Source organism: Zea mays, chromosome 5 (genome assembly GCF_902167145.1).
Source record: "Zea mays cultivar B73 chromosome 5, Zm-B73-REFERENCE-NAM-5.0, whole genome shotgun sequence".
NCBI classification, from domain to species: Eukaryota; Viridiplantae; Streptophyta; class Magnoliopsida; order Poales; family Poaceae; genus Zea; species Zea mays.
In genome coordinates, this window is record NC_050100.1 from 146,215,443 (window position 1) to 146,243,019 (window position 27,577).

General features: G+C 42.6%; 1 protein-coding gene across 2 annotated transcripts; it reads left to right on the forward strand.

The window, feature by feature from the left end:
• The first annotated feature begins 19,567 nt into the window (after positions 1-19,567).
• Positions 19,568-27,195, forward strand: LOC103628521 (uncharacterized). Of its 2 annotated transcripts, XM_020538481.3 has the most exons (9): positions 19,568-20,366; positions 20,458-20,511; positions 24,510-24,689; positions 24,779-24,949; positions 25,032-25,142; positions 25,224-25,697; positions 25,776-25,892; positions 25,982-26,059; positions 26,147-27,195. In XM_020538481.3, exons 3-9 carry the CDS (start codon positions 24,596-24,598, stop codon positions 27,100-27,102), a joined length of 2,001 nt encoding a protein of 666 aa, XP_020394070.1. In that variant the 5' UTR covers positions 19,568-20,366; positions 20,458-20,511; positions 24,510-24,595; the 3' UTR covers positions 27,103-27,195. The 2 variants fall into 2 exon arrangements, with proteins under 2 accessions (XP_020394070.1, XP_020394069.1); XM_020538480.3 differs by having other exon boundaries at positions 25,982-27,195.
• Positions 27,196-27,577: the final 382 nt, after the last annotated feature.

The following is a 27,577-nucleotide window of genomic DNA, read 5'->3' on the forward strand; positions in this document are numbered from 1 at the left end:
AAAAATGTAAAGCACAGCGGATTTAAAATCTACATCATATGGTGTGCTCCAAGTGCTTGGAAACAACGGCAGTGTTCATTTTATAATTCTTGAGTTATAGGAATCGCCGTTCAATTAAGAGGGATCCGCAATGGTTAAGTAAGTTATGCAATGAGCTAAGTTCAAAATCCTTCAAAATCATCTTAGAGAACACTTTTCTAGATCATGAATGCCTTTATGAAAAACCTCTTTTACTTCCCACAAGAGTTCCACCTTTGATTCACTTCAAAATGTTCAAAACTTGCTCTTCAGCCTTTGAAACCGGTTCAACCGGACCTGAAACCGGTTCAACCGGTTTCTGGACTGTTTCTCTGCCACCCCTACTCTGACCTGTCTGACAATCAGAGCTGTCAGAAAAATTGTTGCAGATATTTTTGTGAAACCGGTTCAACCGGAATTTTTTCCAGCTCAACCGGTTTTGAATCCAGTCGAGTCTCCAGCTCAGTAGATCAGTGAACCGAGATCTTCCTGGTGGAAACCGGTTCAACCGGTTTGTAAATCGGTTCAACCGGTTTTTGGCTTTTTTCTCTCAACGGCTACCAGCTTTTGGGGCATCCTTTAAATACCCCCCCACACTCTCTCTCTTCATTACTTCTGCTCTCTCCACGATTTTTCAGCTGACCAAACCCCAAACAAAGGCATTCAATTCACATCTCACACCCAAAATCGCATCTCCTTCAATTGCTTGAAGGATCCTTGGTGTGAGGTGAAGTCGACCTAACGCACTGTCAATTTCATCTTGATTCTCCCATTCTCTTTGTTCTTGAGCTCATTGCAAACTTAACCTTGTGCGGATTTGTTACTCTTGGAGCCTTGTGTTCCTTGACGGTTAGAGGTTACTTGGGAGTCTCCAAATTTGTGGACGACCCCAAGAAGTTTATATTACCCACTCTTTGAGCAAATTTGAGAAGAGATTGCCTTGACCTTTGTGGTCGGCTTGTGGAGGATTAGGGTTGGAAAAGACCCGGCCCTTTGTGGGTTCCTCAACGAGGAGTAGGGCACCTTTGTGGTGGTTGCCGAACCTCGGGTTAAATCGCGTGTTCTTGTGCGTTCTTGTTAAGTGCCTTAAATTGTTGGTTGGTTTATATTCATCTATTTGAGTGGATTTTCTGTAGGGCAAGTCATTAGCAATATCTTTCACTACTTCGTAATATTTGTTTAACTGATTATTTAATCTAAGTTGAGCAGGTTCAAACTTGTTCAGTTGTAAACAAAATCAACTGAACCAGTTTGCACCAGTGCAACTTTAATTTGACCTATCTCGAAGTTTTTTAGTGAAAAATTTCAGGTGTAGCCTATTCACCCCCTCTAGGCTACTTTCAATTGGTACCAGAGCTTCGTACCTCATTTTACGCTTAACCGCGTGAGGAAACGATCATGTCTACTCAACGGGACCATGTGGATCCTCTCCTCGAGGAAATCCCCGTCACATCTTCTGGTGAGGAAGTGGACCCCAAGGTCCTCGACCTCGCCATGAAGATTGCCGAGAAGATGTTCCTCAAAATGAAAGAGGAAGATGCTAAGAAAAAGGCCGAATAAGAAGAATAAAGAAGAAAGGCCAAAGAAGATAAAGGTAAGGGAAAATTTGAATACAATGACGACCTAGTGGAACTTTTGGTGTCGAAAGTGATGAGCAAGGTAAGTCTCAACACCGAAGGATCATCTACCAAAAGTAAAGGTAACGAATTCAGTAAAGTTCAATTTGATTATTCTAGAAATTTTATTCCCAACTTCTCTTTCGCCTCACTTGGAAAGTTACCAGCTCTTAGTGAGTTGAACTATGACGAGTGGGCCGATAAGATGAAGTCGCATTTAATTGGTGTACATCCTAGTCTTTGGGAGATTGTCAATGTAGGTATGTATAAGCCCACCCAAGGAGAAGAGATGGCTCCGGAAATGATGCAAGAGGTTCACCGCAATGCTTAAGCGGTGAGCATAATAAAAGGAAGTCTTTGTCCGGAAGAATACCGGAAAGTTCAAGGAAGAGAAGATGCCCGTGACATTTGGAATATTCTTAAAATGTCACATGAAGGAGATCCCAAAGCTAAGAGACATAGAATTGAAGCTTTGGAGAGTGAACTTGCTAGATATGATTGGAGTAAGGGTGAGTCACTTCAATCACTCTTTGATCGGTTAATGGTGTTAGTAAACAAAATAAGAGTGCTTGGAAGTGAAGATTGGAGTGACTCCAAGGTCATGAGACTATTCATGAGAGCATACAAAGAAAAGGACAAGAGTCTAGCAAGGATGATAAGGGATCGTGATGACTATGAGGAAATGACGCCTCATCAATTATTTGCAAAGATTCAACAACATGAATCTGAAGAAGCCCCAATCAAGACAAGAGACTCTCATGCCTTGATCTCAAATGAACAAGACACCCCCAAGAAGAACAAATACCACAAGGCAAAGAAAGTGGTTGAGACATCAAGTGATGAAGATAGCTCAAGTGATGAAGACACAGCTATGTTCATCAAAACATTCAAGAAGTTTGTAAGGACAAATGACAAGTTTCAAAGAAAAGGAAAGAAGAGGGCATGCTATGAATGTGGCCAAACCGGTCATTTCATAGCGGATTGTCCTAACAAAAAGGAACAAGAAGCCAAGAAGGAATACAAGAAGGACAAGTTCAAAAAGGGAGGCAAGAACAAGGGATATTTCAAGAAGAAGAAATATGGTCAAGCCCATATTGGTGAAGAATGGAACTCCGATGAAGAGAGTTCTAGCTCCAAAGAAGAGGAAGTGGTGGCAAACGTTGCTATCCAATCTACTTCAAGCTCGCAACTCTTCACCAACCTACAAGACGACTCCTACACTCCAACTTGCCTCATGGCAAAAGGAGATAAGGTAACTTTATTTAATGATGATTTTTAAAATGATGATGATGATGATGAACAAATTGCCATGAAAAACAAAATGATTAAAGAATTTGGCTTGAATGGATATAATGTTGTCACCAAATTGATGGAGAAGCTAGATAAAAGAAAAGCAACTCTTGATGCTCAAGAAGACTTGCTCATCCTTGAAAAGGAGAGAAACCTAGAGCTTCAAGAATTGCTACTCAATAAAGATGAAATGCTAGATGCCTTGACTAAGGAAGTATCTTTAGTCAAGATAACTATAGAGGATAAAGAAAAAGAAGTAACCAATATGAAAACCTCTATAGCTAATCTTGCAAATGAAAAGGATGCACTTGAATTAAGCATGTTAAGCTTGAATGTCCAAAATCAAGAACTTCAAGTGCAACTTGAAAATTGTAAGAACATCAATGCCTCATCTTTATTGATTGGATCTAAGTCTAGCTCCTCAAATAATACCTTTTGCAAACATTGTGCCAAATACCATGCTTCTTGTTGTCTAACTAACCATGCAAGGAAGAAAAGCCCACAGGTGAAGGCCAAAGAAATATTGAAGAGATGCTCTAGCAATGATGGGTTAAAGAAAGTTGAACCCAAGTACAAGTCCTTAAAGTCCAACAATGGAAAAAGGGGGCTTGGGTTCAACTCATCCAAGGAAAACCCTAGCATAGTGCATAAGGGGTGGAGATCCCCCAAGTTCATAGAGGGAACCACCCTATATGATGCCTTGGGGAGGATTCACTCCTCAAATGACAAGTCAACTCAAGTAAAGGTAAACTTGAGTTCCACAAAGAGTAAGATGAAGGAAGCGGGATCAACAAGTGGAGAAAAATTTAATGCTCCCATCTCCCATTCTTATCTTTGTGATTATATATTGACTTGGGATTTAGGGAAATTGGTTGTTAAATATGTGGGTGCCTACACTAAAAGAAAAGTCATGAAAATAAGTGTGTGGGTACCCAAGGCTATAACTAACACTGCAGGACCCAATTCAATTTGGGTACCTAAAAGCATAGCCTAAATTTGTTTTGCAGGTCTACTCCTCTGGTTGGTCAAGTTGGGTGCTTGACAGTGGATGTACAAATCACATGACCGGGGAGGAAGACATGTTTCATTCCTTGCAACTAACTCAAGAAGCACAAGAAATTGTGTTTGGAGAGTGGCAAGAGTAAGGTGATTGGTATTGGTAAAATTCCTATCTCTGACCAACAATCACTTTCAAATGTTTTACTAGTAGATTCTTTAAGCTACAATTTGATGTCCGTTTCACAACTTTGTGGAATGGGTTATAATTGTTTATTTTCTGATGTGGATGTGAAGATCCTTAGAAGGGAGGATTCCTCAGTTGCCTTTACGGGTCGCTTGAAGGGCAAACTTTATCTTGTTGATTTTACAACAAGTAAAGTGACGCCTGAGACTTGTTTAGTGGCAAAGTCCGACAAGGGTTGGCTATGGCATCGCCGGCTAGCTCATGTCGGTATGAGGAATTTGGCCAAACTTCAAAAGGATAGTCACATCATTGGACTAACAAATGTTGTATTTGAGAAAGATAGGGTTTGTGGCGCATGCCAAGCAGGAAAGCAACATGGAGTCCCACATCAATCAAAGAATGTGGTCACAACAAAGAGGCCATTGGAGCTTCTTCACATGGACCTCTTCAGACCTGTGGCTTACATCGGTATTGGTGGTAGTAAGTATGGCTTAGTTATTGTTGATGATTTTTCTCGCTTCACCTGGGTTTTCTTTTTAAGTGACAAAGGTGAAACCCAAGAGACCTTGAAGAAATTCATGAGAAGAGCTCAAAATGAGTTTCAGCTTAAAATCAAGAAAGTGAGAAGTGACAATGGGACATAATTCAAGAACACAGGTGTTGAAGAATTCTTAGGCGAAGAAGGAATCAAACATGAGTTCTCGATTCCCTACACTCCACAACAAAATGGTGTTGTGGAAAGGAAGAACCAAACTCTAATTGAAGCCGCTAGAACCATGTTGGATGAGTACAAGACCCCTGGCAACTTTTGGGCAGAGGCGGTTAACACCGCCTGTCATGCAATCAACCGCCTTTATCTTCACAAGATCTACAAGAAGACTGCCTACGAGCTTCTCACTGGTAACAAACCAAAAGTTGATTATTTTAGAGTATTTGGTTGTAAATGCTTTATTCTTAACAAGAAAGTCAAGAGCTCAAAGTTTGCTCCTAGAGTGGACGAGGGCTTCTTGCTTGGTTATGCATCAAATGTGCATGGATATCGTGTTTTCAACAATACCATCGGTCATGTTGAAATAGCGATAGACATGACATTTGATGAGTCTAATGGCTCGCAAGGGCATGTTTCCAATGACACTGCAGGAAATGAAGAACCACCTTGTGAGGCCATAAAGAAGCTTGCAATAGGTGAAGTGAGACCTCAAGAAAAGGATGATGAGGAAGGAACTTTGTGGATGACCAATGAGATTTTTGATGTGGGCGCAAAGGTGGTGGGTGATAAATCCTCCACCCAAGCAAACCCATCAACCTCAAGTCATCCAAGTCTTGAAGAAAGTCATCAACCCCAAAGGATGCCAACCGTGGTAGAAGATGAACATGAAAGTGTTGATGGTGAAGTGCCTCTTGATCAAGTGGATGATGAGGAGGAGAAAATTCAAAGACAACCATCGTTGCCCCATCCTCGAGTCCATCATACCATTCAAAGAGATCATCCGGTGGACAACATCCTGGGTAGCATCAGGAGAGGGGTAACAACTCGATCCCATTTAGCAAATTTTTGTGAATTTTACTCTTTTGTTTCCTCTCTTGAGCCACTTAAGGTTGAAGAAGCGTTGGGTGATCCGGATTGGATAATTGCCATGCAAGAGGAGTGGAACAACTTCACCCGGAATGAAGTCTGGTCCTTGGTTCAAAGACCCAAGCAAAATGTTATTGGGACAAAATGGGTCTTTACGAACAAACAAGATGAACATGGCGTTGTTACAAGAAATAAAGCACGGTTGGTTGCCCAAGGCTACACTCAAGTGGAAGGACTTGATTTTGGTGAAACATATGCGCCGGTAGCAAGGTTAGAGTCAATTAGAATATTAATTGCCTATGCTACTAACCATGATTTCAAGTTATATCAAATGGACGTCAAGAGCGCATTTCTAGATGGACCACTACAAGAGAGGGTCTATGTGGAGCAACCACCGGGCTTTGAACTTCGGCAAGCATCGACCTTCGTCATGCCGCCAAAGAAAGCTTCAGCAACAGGGGATGCTGCTCTACAGCCGCTGGACCCGAACCAGGAGACCCTTTCTCTTCGGAAAGCCTGAAGCCAGAAGAGGAAGGCCACCAGTCCAACGCCTCAGGAGGACGATTTGGACCAAGAAATCAGGAACATGGAAATGCTGCATCAACAAGTGCAAAGGAAGAAAGAAAAGATGGCCCGGCTAGCCGACCTACAAAGGCTGATAGACGAAGCCTCTGAAGAAGTTCGTCATCTTACGCAAGATGAGCAGAACTAGAGGCCCCAGTACAAAGAGCTTCACCAAGAGGGCTTCGTCAACGAGGATGACTGGTATGAGGATTTCCATCATGGAAATTTTGCTTTTGATGATGCTTCTCCTCTATCAGCAGAACTGCAGGCTACACCTTGGCCCCCATCTTACAAACCACCTCAGCTCCCAAGGTATGACGGACACTCAGATCCGAAGCAATTTCTGATGAGCTACAAAGCAACCATATCTTCATATGGTGGCAATACTAAAGTCATGGTGAAGTCCTTCGTCATGGCAGTCAAAAATGTTGCACAGACCTGGTACTCTTCTCTTCGGCCAGGAACAATCACATCGTGGCAAAAGCTGAAGGACATGCTCATCACCAGCTTTCAAGGGTTTCAGACGAAGCCGGTCACTGCTCAAGCTTTGTTCCAGTGCACTCAGGATCATAAAGAATACCTTCAGGCGTATGTCCGAAGGTTTATACGACTGAGGGCGCAGGCGCCAACAGTGCCTAATGAAATTGTTATCGAGGCCATGATTAAGGGGCTTCGGCCAGGACCTACAGCCCAATACTTCGCCAGGAAACCCCCTCAGACCCTGGAGAAACTGCTTCAAAAGATGGATGAATACATCCGAGCAGATAATGACTTTCGGCAAAGGAGGGAGGAAGCTTACAGGTTCTCCGAAATGACAAGGGACTTCGGAGGGAGAATCCACCCTAGGCACGTCAGATCTATCCATTCTACTCAGACTGACGATAGGGGAAGTCAGCAACAAAGGCCGCAGTATTCCTCTCAAGCTTCGGGGCAGCAACAGAACTATCCTCGACCCCCAGCTCCAAGGGGCAGAGGCACGAGGGCTTTGGAGGAAGGTTTGGGGATCAGCCCAGGAAAATTTACTGCCTATTCTGCGGTGAGGACAAGGGACATACTACCAGGATGTGCCATGTCACCATTCAAAAACAGAAAGAGATAGCAGAAGCTGCAGCCCAACAGAGCCAGCCGAAGCAGGTTATGCATACTGCTTCGTACCACTCACCATACATCCCAGAGTATGTGGGTAACCATCCTGCAGTTTCTGTTGCTTCGGCAAGCCAACCTCAGGCATCTTGGCAACAGCCCCCACCTCCACCACCAATGCAACCCGCTTATCCCCAAGGCCAGCAGCCAGAAGGGAGCCATCACAATCACCAGCAGAGAGACTTTAGGGAGCAGTATGAAGCTCGCACAGTCAACAGTACTGTGCCAGAATAAAAGCACATCTACTAAGATGTATCCTACCTCTGAAACAACTTTTACATTTGTTATCATTTACCTTTTCAATAAAGAGCAATCATTGAAAACTTAGTTCTTTTGTTGTTTTCAATTTCTTGTAATTGCTTCGTCATTATCATAATGAATATACCTTCTTCAAACATCGACGAAGCTCTAAAGGTCTTGACGAAGGAATGCACTGCAAGTTTTTGTCGAAGCAACACAAGTCGTTCTTAAGGGGACGCAGCGTAAGTTTTCTGCTCAAAAGTCGTTCCAAAGGGAATGCAGAGCTTACAGCGAAAAATAAATGCTGATACCGCCGAAATAAAAGGCGAAGAAGCTCCTAAGGGAGGCTTACAGCGAAAAATAAACGCTGATACCGCCGAAATAAAAGGCGAAGAAGCTCCTAAGGGAGGCTTACAGCGAAAAGTCAACGCTGATACCACCGAAAAATGAACGGCAAAAAGATTGTGTGCTCCACTGGGGAATGTGTGTGGGCCTTCGGCGCAAATATCATTTTGCATGTCATTACATCATTACATCATGTGCATAGCATAGCATCATACATCATATTGCATCAATGGCACAAGAAGGGGATGGAATGTTGACCTTCGGAAAGGTAGACAATGTTGACCTACAATATTGAGCTTCGAAGATCGTTTCGAAGAAGTGCCAAGGCACAAAATAAGTTTTCAAGAAATACAGCTTCGTCACTTTGATATGAAAAGGAGATCCATTGTTCACAAAGCATAATGTTTTTTCGGAAACTGTATATTTTTACGGAATATGGATATTCTTCACGAAGCATGAAAAGAAGGGAAGGTGTTTTTTCGCCGAAGGCACAAAAACGGTATGTATGTAAATAGTTGAATTATAAACAGCTCATATATTACATTTAAAATTATAAAATATTACACACATTGTCCAGCAAAATATTACATTTCAAATGTCTTCACAATAACAGCTAATCTTCTTTTAAAACTACTTTGGCAGCTTCGTTTAATAGTTGATCAACAACTTTATCCATAATAGCTTCAGCCATTTTTATAATTTCATCATCCTCCTTTGCTTTGGGGTCCGCCAATGGCTCGGCGGGCTCTGGGGGAGGAGATAGTGCGGCTGTGATGCAAACCATAAATAAGTTCGAAGTCATAAAATTAGAACATAAAGTCAAAAGCTATTAATTAATACCTATTCGCCTCTCAAGATCCGCACTTTTCTCAGCGGCCTCTGCTACTTTTCTAGCATCGTGAATACCTTTTTCACTTTTCCTTATAATTTCTTGAGCCATCTCCTGACCGTCATTTTCCCAGATGTCGGTGAAAAAATTTCCACCAACCAAGCTTGCTTCGGCTGAGGGGTCTTTTATACCTTCAATGCATAAGGCAGCCTCGGTCTGCGCCAAGGATTTCACATGTTCGCAGCCTCTCCTCTCCAAGATAGCGGCTATCCCCCTAGCACCCGAGAAGGTGCATATGTCCCCACGGCCACTCAAAATTTCTTCAAAAGCTTCGGCCTCGCCGTTGATCCAGTCAATTGGACCTTCGGGATCTCCCATTACAAAATTGCCTTCATTCGAATATGCGCCGACGCTGGCGAAACTAGTCTTAATTGTTTCCACACATTTCATGGATTTTTCATAACATCTTTCTTTTGAAGACCGAATTTCTACAGTTGTTTTCTCCCAATGATTTTTCCAATAATCGCTGGCGTCTCGGTCAGCTTCGGCAATTGCACACTTTAGTTTCGCTTCAGCCAGTTGTTTCTGAAGATCTTCAATTTCGCACTTCTGGACTTCAGCTTGGGCCTTGGAAGTAGCTTCGTCTTCTTTTATTTTATTAAGCAATGAGTTTAATATTTTATCTTTCTCAAGACCTTCGTTCCTTAGCTCAATCACTTCGGAACGAAGGTTATTCAACACCATGGTACATCCCTCGTCTTCAGCGCTCTGAGGGCATTGCTAAGAATAAGGCCCTGTAAAAGGAATGTGGTATTAAAAAATAAGCACACGAATTTTTAAGCATACAAAAAGTTTATTTTCTCACCTTTAAGCTGTTGTACGCCAAGCTGTCGGCCAATTCATCTTTTGACAACACTGAGAGCCCGTCTTCTAGTGCTGGGAATCCGAAGCTTCTTGCCATCTCCCGGCAGACAAAGATCTCCTTGCTGTCTGGGAGACAATACAAGAAGTCTTCTTCTCCGCTGCCGTTGAAAATCAACGCCCCCTTTGGATATTTCAATTTTTGGGCATAGAACTGAGCCTCTTGCTTTTCTTTTTCAGTCAACTTTTTCCCCGAAGCATGTCGTAAAATATAATTGAAAGCTTCAGAAAATTCTTCGGGGGCGACAGTGCCAGTTTCTTCAGCCAAAATTTGTTCTGCTACTTCTGTTTCTTTGGTTTCCAAGGATTTCACCTTGGCGGGCTCTGAAGGCCCAGCTTCAGTCTCAGCTTGGTGCTTTGTAGCTTCGGCACCAAAGGCTTCAATTTGCACTTCGGGAGTTTCGGCAATTTTCTTCGGAGTAGTGCTGGAAGACTTTATTGTCTCCAGTACATCCAGAACGTTAACCATTTTTTTTCTTTTGGGGGTCACCGCTGGACCTTTCTGAGTTTGTGGCACTCCAACTTCTGCCGAAGGGCTTAAAATTTCTGATATTTTTGTCCCTTCAGCTTTCGGCTCTTTAATTCTTTTAGCCTTCGGTATTGCAGTCAACTCTTTAGTTTTCTGCGCAGGTATAGGTTTTTTGGCTTCAGTAGCCGAAGAAGCCTCGCCGACAAACTCGGGCACTATGGCCGGTTCAATAAAGCGTGGTCGGTGAGTAAGGACTTTTACCCTTTTCCTCTTCAGCACAGGCTCGCTTGGAGCAGCTGAAGCATCGTCTTTCCCAAAAGTTGCTTCTTTTCTCTTTCGCCCCCGTAGAGGGTAGCGGTAGTCAGGGTACACAAACCCAATAGCATCAAAAACTCGGTTGAATCTTTTCTTCTTTCGGCCTTCGAAGGCCGCAGATAACGCAGTATCTTCTACCTTTGAGTATGGCCCAAGCATTTCATCGCTTGTAGCTTCAATACATTTCAGCCAATCATCATCTGGCTCGACAAATTTACCCTCGTATCTGAAGGTGAACTTCATCCTAATCAGCCCACCTTCGTCAGGCTTGGTGATAGTTTCTTTTGGCATTTCCCACTTTTCTACAAGTGGCCAAACTCTGAAGGCTATGTGCTCTTGGACTAAATCCCTCGTTCCGATGAAAGAGCAGACTACGCCAAAGGCCCTCTGGCATTCTTCGACTGCCTCGACAACATTCACCTTCGGTTTCCGGAGTCCGAAGCGCTGCCAGATAGGGCGCATGATGATATCTTTAATATCTTCTCGTGCCTTCAAATCATTTTTCACATAGAACCATTCCTTCATCCAGTCCTCGGGCCATTGCTTCCGAAAAGTCGGCACGGGACAGCTTGACCCAGAGCGAGCACCGAAGCTATAACAGCCAAAATTGTTATGATATTGCTCTTTACCCTAGGGTTTTGTCTCATATACTAGCTCATGTATATTGCAAAAGCTTTTTGCATTTGGCTCCAAGCCCTGGCTCCTCACGGCCCAGACGAAGATTCCCATTCTTATGATTGCTTCGGGCGTAATTCGATGAAGGTAGACTTGATAGATCTTTAAAACCTCAACCACAAATTTGCTTAATGGAAATCGAAGCCCAGCTTTAAAAAAGCTTCGGAAGATCACAACTTCATTCTCTTCAGGAGTAGGCACAGTCCTCTCTCCATCATCAGCCCTTACAGTAAACATGTCCCGAAAATATCTTCCCCTCATATTATCGAGATGACTCTGTTTAATAGTTGATTTTCCAAAAACTGCATGACTTGGTCGCCAGGGTCGATCTTCGGAGTCTTCTCCACCACTTTCCACATCATAACTATCACTATCACCAGTGTCTTCAGATAAACCTTCTAAAATCTCCCTAGTAATCTTCTCTGTATTTGTATTTGCTATCGATTCAATAAAGCCCAGATTCTTCTCCTCAGAAAGGCTCAGTTTCATTTCGGCAACAACTTTCTTTTCCTGAGACATCCCTTCGAAAATGCTGAAAATGTGCTCTTAGGGCCGAAGCTAAAAATCTAGAAAGCTGGTCAAGTGTTTGTGGGCAAAGAGCTGTTTGAGCAGGCAAAGCAAATGGCAAGAAGGCGTGCCAAATAAGCTCGCGGTAGTAACATATTTATACACCCAGGGCATTACAAGTGGGAGGGTCCCGCTTGCCATTGACTGTTGCTATTCTAGCAAGACGAAGGTGTTTTTTTGGACCTTCGGCTTAGGGCCTTCGTCCATTTCTCAATCTGAATTTATTATCCTAACAAATTAATATTGCGAGGGCTACTGTTGGGGGCCTTCGGCTTTCGAAGGTCCTCAAAAACGTGATTTGACAATGTTTCTGGAGTGTAATACATGAACAGGTACCTTCGGACATGGACCCTTTAGACATGTCAAAATCGCTGTATGAAGAAACACAAGGAGAACGAAGGATGGAACAGAGCCGAAGCTGTGCGCAAGGAAGCTTCGGCATGTTGGCAGAAAAGAGGAAACCGACTTAAAGAGGAAAAGACTATCTAGACCCCGATAAATTACTATAGAGTTATTATCAAATGCAAAGAGCCTGGATGTAATTTTACATGGGCTGCGACCCGTGCCTATAAATAGGTGAACAGTACTCCCGTACTGTTCACGCTGACTGGCCATTTGCTTTTGCGTCACGCTTGTACTTTTGCTTTCTTTCAAGCCAAAGGTACAATTGTAATTTGTTATCATTTCTATTTTTCTATAATAATAAAATAGAAATGAGCTAATAATAATATTTAAGTGTTTATGTTATTTCTCATACTTTATGTGAATCCTTCTTCATTATTTGTTGTACTGATGAAGGTATGTGTTGGGGGCCTTCGTCCTCCGAAGGTCCTCAAAAACATGATTTGACAATGCTTTCCAAGTGAATTATATGAACAGGTATTTTCGGATTCAGAATTATGGATATGGAGCACGACCAGGACGAAGGCTGAGCCAGGCGAAGGTTGAAGGCAGCCGAAGCTGTACGCAGGGAAGCTTCGGCGCGATAGCACAAGGGGGAACCGACTTAAAGATAAAAAGACTTCGGGGTCCTCAATAGATTTCCATAAACCGTTAACAAATGTAATGGACATGGATGTAATTTTACGAGGGCTGCGTCCCGCGTCTATAAATAGATGAACAGTACTCCCGTACTGTTCACGCGGACTTGTCATTTTGCTTTTGACGTCACGCTTGTACTCTCCACCTTCTCTCAGGACCGAAGGTACATTTGTAATTTGGGATCATTTCTGTTTTTCCATGTTAATAAAATAGAAATGATTCTTTGGTGATGCTTATATCATATTTCATGCTTTATGTGAGTCCTTCGTCATTACTTGTCATGTTTACGAAGGTATGTCTCTCATGACCTTCGTCCGAGACTCATTATTTCCCGAGGGGATATAATGCTTCGAAGGACGAAGGACCCTAACATTTAACACTTTTTATGTTGCCTTGTTCTTAACTCTTAGAATTTGAGAACAAGTCTCCAACAGTATGTCATTCATAACCTTCGTCCGAAACTCATTGTATCCCAAGGGAAATAATGCTTCAAAGGACGAAGGACTTTAACGTTTAACAATTTCTGTGTTGCCTTGTTCTTAATTCATAGCATTTAAGGACAAGTCCCCAACACAAGGAAGCCAAACCACGTCTATCTACTTCACAAGGCGCTCTACAGGCTTAAACAAGCCCCTAGAGCTTGGTATGATTGTCTTAAAGATTTTTTAGTTAAGAATGGATTTACAATAGGAAAAGCGGACTCTACATTATTTACTCGCAAAGTTGACAATGAGTTATTTGTGTGCCAAATATATGTCGATGACATTATATTTGGTAGTACTAATGAAAAGTTTTGTGAATAATTTAGCAAAGTAATGACGAACAGGTTTGAGATGTCTATGATGGGCGAGCTCAAATAATTCATGGGATTTCAAGTCAAACAACTCAAGGAAGGTACCTTTCTATGCCAAACCAAATATACACAAGATATGCTCAAGAAATTTGGCATGGAAAAGGCAAAGCACGCCAAGACTCCAATGTCATCAAATGGACATCTCGACCTAAATGAAGAAGGTAAACCGGTAGATCAAAAGTTATATAGATCAATGATAGGGTCACTGCTTTACTTATGTGCATCTAGACCTGACATCATGTTAAGTGTTTGCATGTGTGCACGTTTTCAAGCAAATCCTAAAGATTGCCATCTTGTTGCCGTTAAGAGAATCCTAAGATACTTAGTCCACACCCAAAACCTAGGATTATGGTATCCTAAAGGCTCCCTTTTCGATTTACTTGGCTACTCTGACTCAGATTATGTCGGTTGCAAAGTAGATCGAAAAAGCACTACTGGGACTTGCCAATTCCTTGGGCGGTCCTTAATGTCATGGAGTTCCAAGAAACAAAATTGTGTTGCACTTTCCACTGCAGAAGCTGAGTACATAGCAGCTGGGGCATGTTGTGCATAGTTGTTATGGATGGAGCAAACCCTTAGAGATTTTGGTTGTGAGTTTAATAAGATTCCACTACTGTGTGATAATGAGAGTGCCATAAAACTTGCAAACAATCCTATGCAACACTCTAGAACCAAACACATTGACATTAGACATCATTTCTTGAGAGACCATGAAGCCAAAGGAGATATCGAATTGTTTCATGTGAGCACCGAAAATCAACTAACTGATATCTTCACAAAACCCCTTGATGAGACTAGGTTTTGTTTTCTTAGGAGTGAACTAAACATCTTGGATTCTCGAAACGTGTCATAAAACTAAAATTTGAACACATGATTGATGGATATAAAATTGTTGTATGCACAAAATGTCATGAGAAATACTGTTTTTATTATTAAAATTACTCATGTCATATATGTTAAGTGTTGTTAAAGCCTTACCGGCCAATATCTCAAAATAGGTTGAGTAAATCGCCTGAGTAGGCCACTCAACCAGTTTTCTCCTGGTGGAAACCGGTTGAACCGGTTTTTGCCGCCTCTGCGTCCGTGCTGTCAGTCAGCCCCGCAGTCTGCGCTGTCAGTCTCGCAGACTACACTATCAGTCTGGTAGGAATTCCGCGCAGTCAGCATCTTTTTCTGTGCACTTTAACTGTTCACACTGACGCAAAACCGGTTGAACCGGTTTTATAACCGGTTGAACCAGTTTTGGTCCGCTGACCAGCCGACGCCGCCTCCTTTTTCTCCTCCCCTTCCTCCTTTCACTTCTTACCCGTTCATTTCTTCCAACCGTCGTCGCCTACACTTCTCCTCTCTCTCCTTCACACTCTCACCACTCTCCAAAGCCCATTTGTGCTATCAAATCCTTGGGAGTTTGTTGGAGATTTGTTCCTCTCGGGTTCCTCCATCAACTCCCTCACTTTCGGTGGGATTTCTATGGTTCAATCTTCAGATCGAGGTATTACCTTATTTCCTCATGTTTTTACTCGATCTCACCCGTTCTTGATTATCTAGTGTATCGTTTCAAGGATACTTCTTAGTTTAGGTGCTTGCAACACTTAAACTATCTTCTTTTGTCTCGAACATTGTTTGAGTTTAGTAGTTTGGTATTGTTCGTTGTAGTTGAACCGTTCGCGTGAACGGTTGAAGTGCATGTTCAATATCATACGCGTCTTTACTCAAACGTGTTTGTTAAAATCCTTGAACATCGATCTCCTCGCTCACCATAGGTTCTACTTTTTATCTTAAGGATGGTGCGTCAGAGGAACCCATCAGTTGTTGAATCCGACTCTGATGATGATCAAGAAATTCATGAAGAAACTCCCCCGCGTTCCAGATCCAAGCACGGGCGAGGATCCGGAAAAGTAATGCAGGGTGGTGAGGCCTCTAGGTCTCATGGAGCTCGCGGTCGGACGGCCCGGAATCCTTCTGGTCGGTCTCGACCCGTGGCAAATCCACAGGCATGGGAGCCAACAAGTGATGATGATGGTGGCAAGGATGATGAGATTGACCTCCCCTCTGCCAACACTCCCATTATCCGAGGGTTGGTTCTCCACCGGGCGGAGGCTCGTCGATCTGCAAATGAGCCTATCACAGATTTTACTGCCAGCGGAGGGTCCGCTCTTCTCTAGGACATCCGATTCCAAAACCCTACTTTGTGTATTCGTGATGCTAGGATCGATGGTAATCGGTTCTAGACCCTTCAGCATGTTGATTTTTATAACTCTGTGATTCTTCCCAAGAAGCATCAGCCTATTCTGCATCAGAGATACATCAACTGGGAAGGATGTGAAGCTATTGGAGATCCAGAGATGACACAGGCTTTGAGAGCCTGTGAGAGGAAGAAAATGAAGAACATTATGACATTCCAATATGATTGGAATGATGAGGTCATTGCTCGGTTCTATTCCACTCTTTGGATCAAGCTGGCCGATGAGGAAAGTCCCTATAACTTTCCTTATCTAAATTTCTATATCGAAGGTAGCTGGTACAAGGTGAGCTACCGGAGGTTTGCTCACATTCTTGGATTCTCTGATGAAGACATTTCTGGGGACAAGATCAAAATTCATGACTTTCGGCAACCCACCAAGGATGAAGCCCGAGATCTTCATATATCTGAGACTGGTAAATTTTGGGAGTCCACAAATCTGCATAAGTTTTATAGATATATTAATTCTCTATGCAGAATGACCCTCATTCCCAAAGGGGGTAATCAGATGAACATCCTAGGAGAGAGCAAAGTCTTGCTCTCGTTTATGAAGCCCAATAGCTCGGAAAGCATCAACGTTTTTGACATGATTTGGCAAGAAGTTATTCATGCTGCCTGCTTCCCCTTAAGGGATGTCTTCACGCCCCCTTCATCATGAAGATGATTGAAGTGGTCACTCAATTTCGCTATGAGAAAGGCACAAGACATCTATCTTACACCCCCTTCTGGATTGATCCAAACAATCCAGCAGGGCGTCTGAGGAAAGCGCACTCTAGCTCTCGTGGACCTGCTGCTGCCAGACCCTTGTGTCCATCTCCTGGTCGCGGATCCCCCACACCACGTGGTCGTGGTCGAGGTCGTGGTCGTGGGATGGGTGCTCGTCTGGCCCATGGCATTACAACATTCTTTTCCATGTGCAGAAAATATATCTTTAGATGTACATGAGCTGGCTCGGCGACAGCGGGAGACTGACGATAATCTTCGTCGTCAAGCTTCCTCTATGGGTATGCCATTTGCTCCCCGTTCGCCTGATGTGCCTCTCCATCCTCCTCCTCCAGAAATCAATGAGTGGCACCAGCAGGCATATGGGGTGCCTTTCATGTCTCCAGAAGATGAAGAAGAAGATGAAGAATGCTTTGATGATCGTGAGCAGTTTGCCCCGCCTCCCCACCAGGGGGATCCAGGTCAATCCTCTTCTCATCCTCCACCCCAGGATCCTTCAGGAGGCTATCCTCCCCCAGCTCATTCTGGGGAAGAACACTTTGCAACTCACATGGCGCATCAATTCTTTGATCCGCATCATCCTCCTCAGTGGTGATCTATGGCTTGGTGGCTCTCTCCTTTTTTGGTTCTTGTTGCCAAAAAGGGGGAGAAGGATTCTCATCTTGGCAGCACCTTTAATTTATGTAATGAACACCTGGTTTGTAATAATTATTATTCGTCTGACTTGTGATGCATGTGGTGATGGCTTAGAGCCACAAACTTTTTAATGATGTGATGTGATGATCTTATTGTAATAGCTATGCAATGATGGACTTGTTTGTGTAACACTATTCTTTTTATCATCACATCCTATATAATTTTGTTGCATCCCTCAGTTTTTGTGTATTGTGTTGGTTGTTCACTCTCTCCAAATATGTTGCAAATTGACATATCAAGTCAATATTAATATCACAAAACTCATGCACATATTTAGGGGGAGTTGCACATACACAAGTACTTGTATCTCGCCAGTGTTCTTACTTTTTAATTTTTATCTCTACTCTAGTTTGTTTTGGCATCAATCACCAAAAAGGAGGAGATTGTAAGTGCAATCAACCCTAATTGAGAGTTTTGGTGATTGAATGACAAAACAAACAGAGATTCTAACAAGTTTGCTCCTAGCATGTACACAGTTATTCTATAGACAGGAGAAGCACATATCTTATGAGCATAAAAATGTAAAGCACAGCGGATTTAAAATCTACATCATATGGTGTGCTCCAAGTGCTTGGAAACAATGGTAGTGTTCATTTTATAATTCTTGAGTTATAGGAATCGTCGTTCAATTAAGAGGGATCTGCAATGGTTAAGTAAGTTATGCAATGAGCTAAGTTCAAAATCCTTCAAAATCATCTTAGAGAACACTTTTCTAGATCATGAATACCTTTGTGAAAAACCACTTTTACTTCCCACAAGAGTTCCACCTTTGATTCACTTCAAAATGTTCAAAACTTGCTCTTCAGCCTTTGAAACCGGTTCAACCGGACCTGAAACCGGTTCAACCGGTTTCTGGACTGTTTCTTTGCCACCCCTGCTCTGACCTGTCTGACGGTCAGAGCTGTCAGAAAAATCGTTGCAGATATTTTTGTGAAACCAGTTCAACTGGAATTTTTCCCGGCTCAACCGGTTTTGAATCCGGCTGAGTAGATCAGTGAACCGAGATCTTCCTGGTGGAAACCGGTTCAACAGGTTTTTGGCTCTTTTCTCCCAACGGCTGCCAGCTTTTAGGGGATCCTTTAAATACCCCCCTCCACACTCTCTCTCTTCATTACTTCTGCTCTCTCCACGATTTCTCAGCTGACCAAACCCCAAACAAAGGCATTCAGTTCACATCTCACACCCGAAATCGCATCTCCTTCAATTGCTTGAAGGATCCTTGGTGTGAGGTGAAGTTGATCTAACGCGCTGTCAATTTCATCTTGATTCTCCCATTCTCTTTGTTCTTGAGCTCATTGCAAACTTAACCTTGTGCGGATTTGTTACTCTTGGAGCCTTGTGTTCCTTGATGGTTAGAGGTTGCTTGGGAGTCTCCAAATTTGTGGACAACCCCAAGAAGTTTGTATTACCCGCTCTTTGAGCAAATTTGAGAAGAGATTGCCTTGACCTTTGTGGTCGGCTTGTGGAGGATTAGGGTTGCAAAAGACCCGGCCCTTTGTGGGTTCCTCAACGAGGAGTAGGACACCTTTGTGGTGGTTGCCGAACCTCGGGTTAAATCGCGTGTTCTTGTGCATTCTTGTTATGTGCCTTAAATTGTTGGTTGGTTTATATTCATCTATTTGAGTGGATTTTCTGTAGGGCAAGTCATTAGCAATATCTTTCACTACTTCGTAATATTTGTTTAACTGATTATTTAATCTAAGTTGAGCAGGTTCAAACTTGTTCAGTTGTAAACAAAATCAACTGAACCGGTTTGCACCAGTGCAACTTTAATTTGACCTATCTTGAAGTTTTTTAGTGAAAAATTTCAGGTGTAGCCTATTCACCCCCCTCTAGGCTAGTTTCATCTACGACACAAGATATATAATGTTCTCCCAGTAGATATGTGCATCAAGTATTTGAATGACTTGCCACATGCACTTTCAATTCAGTTAAGAGTCTCATGAGGAGTACATTATATATCACAGTCAAGGCATGATAAATTTGCAATGAATTAACTTATTGTTAAGAATACTTACCACCAAGTAGAGTGTACCATTTGTTATACCGATTTTAAAGATCTTACTATTTGTGGTGGTGTCATCGTAGTATTCTTCTTTTCATCATTTGTGGAGACTTCCTTCTTTAGCTTATTATCTCTTTTCCTTTTAATACTAGTTCAAAAAAAACTTTGAAAAGAGATATTAGTAGTACATGGAAGTGTTTAATGAATGCTGATCTTTAGATATGAATTGCAAACAAATCCTACTACTAATTAAGCTTCGAGAGTGGGCGCCTGGCGATGCCATGCCCCCGCGTCGCCTCCCCTACGCGTCTGCCATGTGGACCCGCCTCGGTCTTCCCCTCCGGCCTCCGCGCAACCATAGCAATGGCCATGGTCTTCCCCTCCACGCAACCAGCAACCGCCATGCCCCTCGGTCTTCCCCTCCGTCCTCTGCGCAACCGCCATGGTCTTCCCCTCCGCGCAACCACAGCAACCGCCATGCCCCTACCTCGCACCATCCGCCATGCCTTCGCCTCGCAGGATCCGCCATGCCAGCGTCTCGGCTTCTCCTCCGTTCAGCCGCCCGACCCGCCGCCTTCCCCTCCGCAAAACAGCCATGTCCCCGCCTCGGCTAACCCTATGCGCAGATCCACAGCCGCCCGACCCGCCAGGACCTGCCTCTCCTTCCCCTCCGCGCTCAAACAACCAAGCCGAGCCGAGGAAATGCGCCCACAAATTTGGACACTCCGCGCAGCCACACGAACTGCCATGCAACCACCTCGCACGATCCGTCATGCCCCCGCCTCGCACGATCCGCCGTGCCAGCGCCTCGGCTTCCCCTTCGTGCAACCGCCCGACCCGCCAGGACCCTGTCTCTCCTTCCCCTCCGCGCTCGGCTTGGCCCACAAATTTGGAAATGCACCCACAAATTTGGAAGCCACGGCAATGGCGCCCGATTTGGCTATGGCGTCGCTGATTTGGAAATCGCACAATCTACGTCGCCGATTTGGAAAGCACGATCTCGGTACCGCAATCACAACAACTATCCCCCAAATGTCGCGCCCACCCACGTCCAGGTGAGTCAGCGCTGGTCCTTCATTTTCATGTGTGTGCCAACATCTTCATGTTCAGTAGATTCTCAGTTTGGTTCTTCTCTTTTTGGTTCAGCTGACTTAGGAGGGTCCAAGCAGGAGCCTACTCCTCATTTGCCCCTGTTCAGAGGTATAAATTTCACTAGCTTCTCTAGCAGTTCATGATTATGCATAACCATGTTCTTGCCTGTTCAAACCTAGATATACAATTTTCTTATGTGCTAGCGGTTCCTGCTGGTACACTTTTTTTCCCCGAGTTGTTGCTAATCTGTGTTTATGTATTAGTTCATAGTGTGTTTAGTTCTGCTTTGCTTTCTTAACGATGTAGAAATACACTGGTGTTGTATTCTTTAACTTTTCATGTATCACTATTAGCCTGTTAGGTTGCAGACCATGGTATATTGTGGACTTGTAGGAAAAAACAACTTACATAAACCAACGTTTATGTAATATAACATCTAGCAACTTTTGTATAAAGCAGCCATTGGTTTAGCCAAACAAAAACGATATAATCAATCACAATTGCACTCGTGAAAAAAATATACACCAAAAATATTTCGCTCTGCTAAATTGCAAGGAATCAACTAGAGTGGCATGACCTTTCAGGCCAAGCACAAACCACAAACCTCCTATTCAATTTACTGCACAACAATAAAGTAATACTTTTGACCACATCACAACATAATAGTATCCAAAGTGTTTAGAAATTTAGTAAAAGCGATAAGCAGGTAGCTGATAACAAATGTGTGAATAAATCATGTTCTTCTGCTGGGCGAATAACAGAACTATAAGGACCTTGGGGCAAGGATAATACTTGTAACCAGCACATGTTGCTTCAATTAATTATGGAGTGAGAGACAAGTATATACTATGTTCAGCTATCAAGTTATCCACGCTAATATAAAGAATGGATTCATCTTACTAATTCCAATGCACCAGCCACCAAGCAACACATGTAGATAGCATTTTGCTCGAAGATTCTTGCCTTATTCTCTACTCTCTTTTTGACCTGCTCTTCCACAGCATATCCATCAGAGAAAAAGGCTCTGCATTGGTAAGAAAAAAATCACCCAATTGAGCCCAAAGATGACTCTAGCCTAGATGGTGGGATCGACATGCACACTTTCCATCCCAACTAATACACTAATCACTCGAAAACATTCTCCTTGCTTCTCCGGAGTACATTAAAGTGCCCGATTACAAAGTATGAATAATCCTAATAAAGGCAAGCTTACTTAGTTTAGGCAGACATACCACCACGACAGCCCTTGTTCAGCATGTCAAGGTAGAACTGGTACTTGCAAATCTGGGGTTCAGTTGAGAAGTGTTTGTACAAGTAAAATAAAAAAACAGCAGCACATAAATTTATGTAATTATTGGAGGCGCAGATTTACAATGGTTTGTGTTCATTTGGATTTCAGATGTCGTCCTGGGTTCGATTAAATTGAATTTCTGCTTTAAAAAAACTTATTGGAACTAAGTTTAGCACAATCTGGTTATCCTAGATTCACCATTAAAAGTTAGATTTGATCTGGGGTTCCGTTGGGAAGTGTTTGTACAAGTAAAATAAAAAACAGCAGCAAATAAAATTTATGTAATTATTGGAGGCGCAGATTTACAGTGGTTTGTGTTCATTTGGATTTCAGATGTAGTTCGGGGTTTGATTAAATTGAAGTTCTGCTTTCAAAAAATATCTTATTGGAACTAAGTTTAGTACAATCTGGTTATCCTAGATTCACCATTAAAAGTTAGATTTGATCTGAGGTTCAGTTGGGAAGTGTTTGTACAAGTAAAATAAAACAACAACAGGAAATAAATTTATGTAATTATTGGAGGCGCAGATTTACAGTGGTTTGTGTTCATTTGGGTTTCAGATGTAGTTCTGGGTTCGATTAAATTGAAGTTCTGCTTTCAAAAAAAATCTTATTGGAACTAAGTTTAGTACAATCTGGTTATCCTAGATTCACCATTAAAAGTTAGATTTGATCTCGGATTCAGTTGGAAAGTGTTTGTACAAGTAAAATAAAAAAAACAGCAGCAAATAAATTTATGTAATTATTGGAGGCGCAGATTTATAATAATTTTGAGACAACAGTCAGGGTATAAACTGGTTTTGTGCACGCATCAAAATAAAAAACTGATAAGTTTGTTTTTACCTAGCAGACTTAACTTAGTCGATTATAGTTAGATCTCTTACACCGGTGGGTTTATGTAAGTAGTATTTTCCTACAAGTCCTACAAGGCTACAATATATTATGTATTCTAGAACCTAACCGGCTAATATAATGTTTTGAAAAAATAAGAAGCACATAAATTAAACTTTACACGATTGTGTAATACATACATGGAACAAAAACAGAAAATACTAACTTTACAAGTTTGTTAACTCTTGATACGAAAGGATAGTTTGCACGAGCTTGAAGCAACCAACCAAAAGAACAGAAGCAAACCAGCAGCTGATATCCCCTAAACAACAACATATGAGGCGAGGTTTCTGCGGCCGCCGGCCTGTGTTGTGGAGATGTGCGGTGGAGGCGAGATGGGGCAGGAGTGGGGCCGGCAGTGTGCAGAGGTGCGGTGGAGCTGTGTGCGGTGGAGCGGTGGAGCTGTGTGTACGAGCTGATGACGCTTCTCTCGTAGTGGACCAGCATGGCAGAGATTCTCTCTGCTTGTAGTGGGCCAGCATGACGAGAAAGGGCTCGCAGTGGGCCAGGATGACAGAGAAACGGAGGCGGGGGCATGGCCACGCCAGGCGCCCACACTCCATTCTTAATTAGTAGTAGGGAGTAGGGATAGGGATTTTGCCCAGCCTCTAAATTCAGCGGCATTGTTCCCAGCTTGTTGATATCAGTTGAGTTTCCTTGGCAAAACTTAATACAAGCAGTCTACTTAACACTTCCCAACTGTAGAAGCACATCTATAGTTTTTTACCTGTACAATCACATCTAAAATGCACCAGTTTTTACGTGTAGTTCCAATAAGATTTTTTGCTAAACCAATGTTTTTGTTAAATTAAACAGTAGAGGCCGCCATTGGTTCAGCCAAACAGAAAGTGTCCTCGCGTCTGTAGATTTTAACAGTATAAACACCCGGTGACTGCAGGCAGCCATTAGTTCCAGATTTTACCTTTTAGAATGCCAAGTACTCGATGAAGTGCAACAACAACATCCAATCCTGTCTTGCCCTTTGTGCCCAGAATGTGGCATCACAGGAATACTTGTAACCTTTTTTATGGAACCATTTTGGCCAGCCTCTAAATTCAGCGGCAGTGTTCCCAGCTTGTTGATATCAATTGAGTTTCCTTGGCAAAACTTAATGGAAGCAGTCTACTTTACAATTCCCAACTGTAGAAGCACATCTACAGTTTTTTACTTGTACAGTCACATCTAAAATGCACCAGTTTTTTACGTGTAGTACCAATAAGATACATTGTTTAGTGACTTACACTTAATAGTAGGGATTAAGTTATCCACGCTAATACAAAGTATGGACTCATCTTACTAATTCCAATGCACCAGCCACCAAGCAAAACAGGTATATAGCACATCTACAGTTTGGAAGTGATTTGTTTCCATTTTTTTAATTCTGGGTGTCTCTAATGATGAATCTAGGATAACCAGATATCTTGTGGTATCTTGTGGTATCTTGTGTTATTTGTGAAAAGCTACTTAATCCTTCTCATAATTTTATTGTTGTTTTAATGGTGCTATGATCAATATATTGTCGATAAAAGATCAATGGCACCATCTACAATTTACCATAATAGGGCTACTTAATCCTTCTCATAATTTTATTGTTGTTTTAATGGTGCTTTGATCAATATATTGTCGATAAAAGATCAATGGCACCATCTACACTTTACCAAAATAGGACGGTTGCTGCCGTATCTCCCTTTCCACCAGAATCTCTGTAAGCACCATCTAAACTTGCCCATTCTCAACTAGCAGATTTCCTTATGTGAAAACGAAGAACCAACATAAACGAATCTAATGGAGCATAATGCTGATCGCACACCATTAATAGACATCTCAAACACAAGCGTTACAAGTAAAAGTTTGTTCACACATGTCAATTAATGATTGAAACTTAATAAGTATGTGTTCATTAATACAAAAGGTTGAATTGTAGGTGATCAAATAGGATCAAACTCGCTTGGACCAATAGACGATGCTAATGAACGTAAGAGGCAAAGGGATAGAGAAAGATATGCCACGATGTCCATTGAACAAAAGAATGAGAAAAATAGGAAGCGCCGTGAAGCACGTCAACGAAACAAAGGACTACCCCTAAAGTCTGAGTCATCTAGAGGTTCGTATTTAACTGTAGCACCATTGATCTCACAAATTTTGCCTTTTGTACCACTGTTTATTTGGCTAATGCTAGGATGATTATGGTAGGTCCTATTAAAAACACTCCATTGGCTGGTAATTCTATCGAACGAAAGAGGCAAAGGGATAGAGAAAGGCGTGCAACAATGTCGGTTGAACAAAGGAATGAGTACAATAACAAGCGTCGTCAAATGCGTCAACGAAATAAGGGACAAAATGTGATGCCCGATGTTTCAGGAGGTGATGAAACCCATCAAATTTAAATTAAATATGTATGTTCATAGACCTACTATTGTAAAGTAATTGTATTCATATTTCGTAGATGGCGACAAAAAAGAAAATGTGGATCCAGATGATGATAGCGACTGGCTGCATCGGAACGAGACATTCCAGTCAAACGACTATGTCGCAACGACAGACCTTCTGCCACCAGGTTCATGACTGTTCACTTTACTAAAATAAGGCAAAATACAACAGGTTTCGTGCAATTGAACCTATACATGCCATATTCTAGGCAGTGTGCATGAATCTGTTGGTGTCATTGGGGAACCGAGTATCGGCGTTAGGGAGTATAGGCTTGAACGCCTTAGGTTGTATAATCAGACACCAAAGCAAAAAGAGGCAAAGATAGAGTACATGAGAAAACGTAGAGTGCTACAGGCTGACACTCTGAATGTTGCGTCCATCGCCATGGAGGACCCAACATATACCCCTGAGGTTGTGCACCCTGCAACGGAACCTTCAACAGTTACCACCTGCGACTGGGTTATCCCTGAATTCATTAGGACACCTTTCCTACCAGCTCAAACACAGACCGAGGATGTCGGTTCATTCGATATGTCTACTGAAGCAATAAGACATAAACATCATGTGCCGCGTGGGGAAAGACAAGCTATCTTAGCCCGTCGAAACAAACAATTTCAAGCATCCATTGCAAGGAACGTGACTACTTTGAATGGGGATACTATCGGTGACGCCAACAACAATGGTAATTACTATCCAATCTTAAATGGATCTTGCACGACGACGATACCATATAGTCAGACTAATCGTGTGTTTCCATCAGCACAATGTAGCGTTCCATGCCAAGCCGCTACCTTGCCAACAAATGGAAGTGAAGGCATAACCGAACAAGGAAATGAGGTGGAGCATACACAAGAGAAGCCAACGGTCATTTCCAATGGTAATTGTAAAAAATCTTTAATTAGATTACATATTTTCCCCACCCTTAATGCCTTTGTCTTTTACGTGGCTCGTATTTTCACGATCCAGATGATGATGATGATGATGAGGCTGTCATATTCGAAGAAGATGATGACAACGACGAGGGATACATATTCGCTGGCCAATGTACTTATGTCAATTTTTATTATGATTATGATACCAAGGCTTATATAAATACACATGTCTTAGTCGTTGTTTTCCAAAAAATATCAGACGAGGAGACTGACGAGGACATCGAAATCGATGGTACTCAGGATGAATCTACTGGCACTGATGTGCCTGACCCGTACGACAAGGTATACAGTAACCTCCCTGAAGAAACACATATGCTGAAGCCTGTTCCTGACTGCGGTTATTGCACTGCGAAGAAGTTTGAGTACGAGCCACCTGGGTTTTGCTGTCGTGGTGGGAAGGTTGAGCTAGCACCACTCGATACCCCTCCCCAGCTCAGGAGGTTGTGGGATAGTGCAGACTCTGATGCTAAGCACTTTCGTGATAACATTAGGTTTTTTAATGGCCATTTCTCTTTCACTTCCCTATACTGTTGCCTCGATAGTATGACAACTAATGTGCGAGATTCTGGTATATACACGTTCCGGGCACAAGGCATGATGTACCACAATATCAAGTCATTCGGTAAGGAAGGTGGGTCGGAGCATAAACATCTAGAGCTTTACTTTTACGATGACGATCCCAGTCTCGAGCATCGGTACCGTAAGTGTCGTGAAGAACAGCTTCAGAAAGACAAAGATGTTATTAAACAGATAGTTGGCATACTCCATGGAAACCCGTACTCCGAGCACCTTAGGAGCATGGGCCATGTTGAGAACCTTGATGACTATCATATCGCATTGAACCTTGACCAGACTTTGAACCAGAAGACATATAACACGCCTCTCACTTCGGAGGTGGCCGCTGTATGGATCGAGGGGAGCGAACGGCGAGGCCAGTTCAGCAAGAGTGTTATGTTACATGGGAAGGATAGGTCAAGCCACGGCATCCGCTCATACCATGGATGCTACGATGCACTATCGTATCCACTGTTCTTCCCTAAAGGTGAACTTGGATGGCATGCAAATATCCCAAAGGTTGGTGTATCCATGGATGAAGTGGATGCATACCGTGCGACACATAGGGCAAATAATTCAAACGATGAAGATGCAGGTTAGTTGTTTCTTTGTACTTTGCGATTTTTGCACATTATTAACTATTCTTTCAACATCACTCACTTTTCAATCCTTGCGTATGCAGAATCTCCTACCCATTTATGTGTGTCCGTACGTGACTACTACTGCTACAAATTCCAGATTCGTCCCGGGGTATTTAATCCAATACTTCATGGAAAGCGGCTTTTCCAGCAGTTCGCTGTCGACACGTACATCAAGATTGAGAGCTCTCGTTTAGATTTCATACGTAAGAATCAGGATCGTTTAAGGGCAGACCTATACCAGGGCTTGGTGGATAGCATGTTAGATGGAGATATCAGAGCAGAAAAGGTTGGGAAGCGAACTGTGCTGTCTATGTCATTTATTGGTGGTCCTCGTGACATGAAACGTCGGTATATGGATGCTATGGCTCTGGTGCGGAAGTTTGGTAAACCGGACATCTTTCTTACCATGACATGTAACCCCAACTGGGATGAGA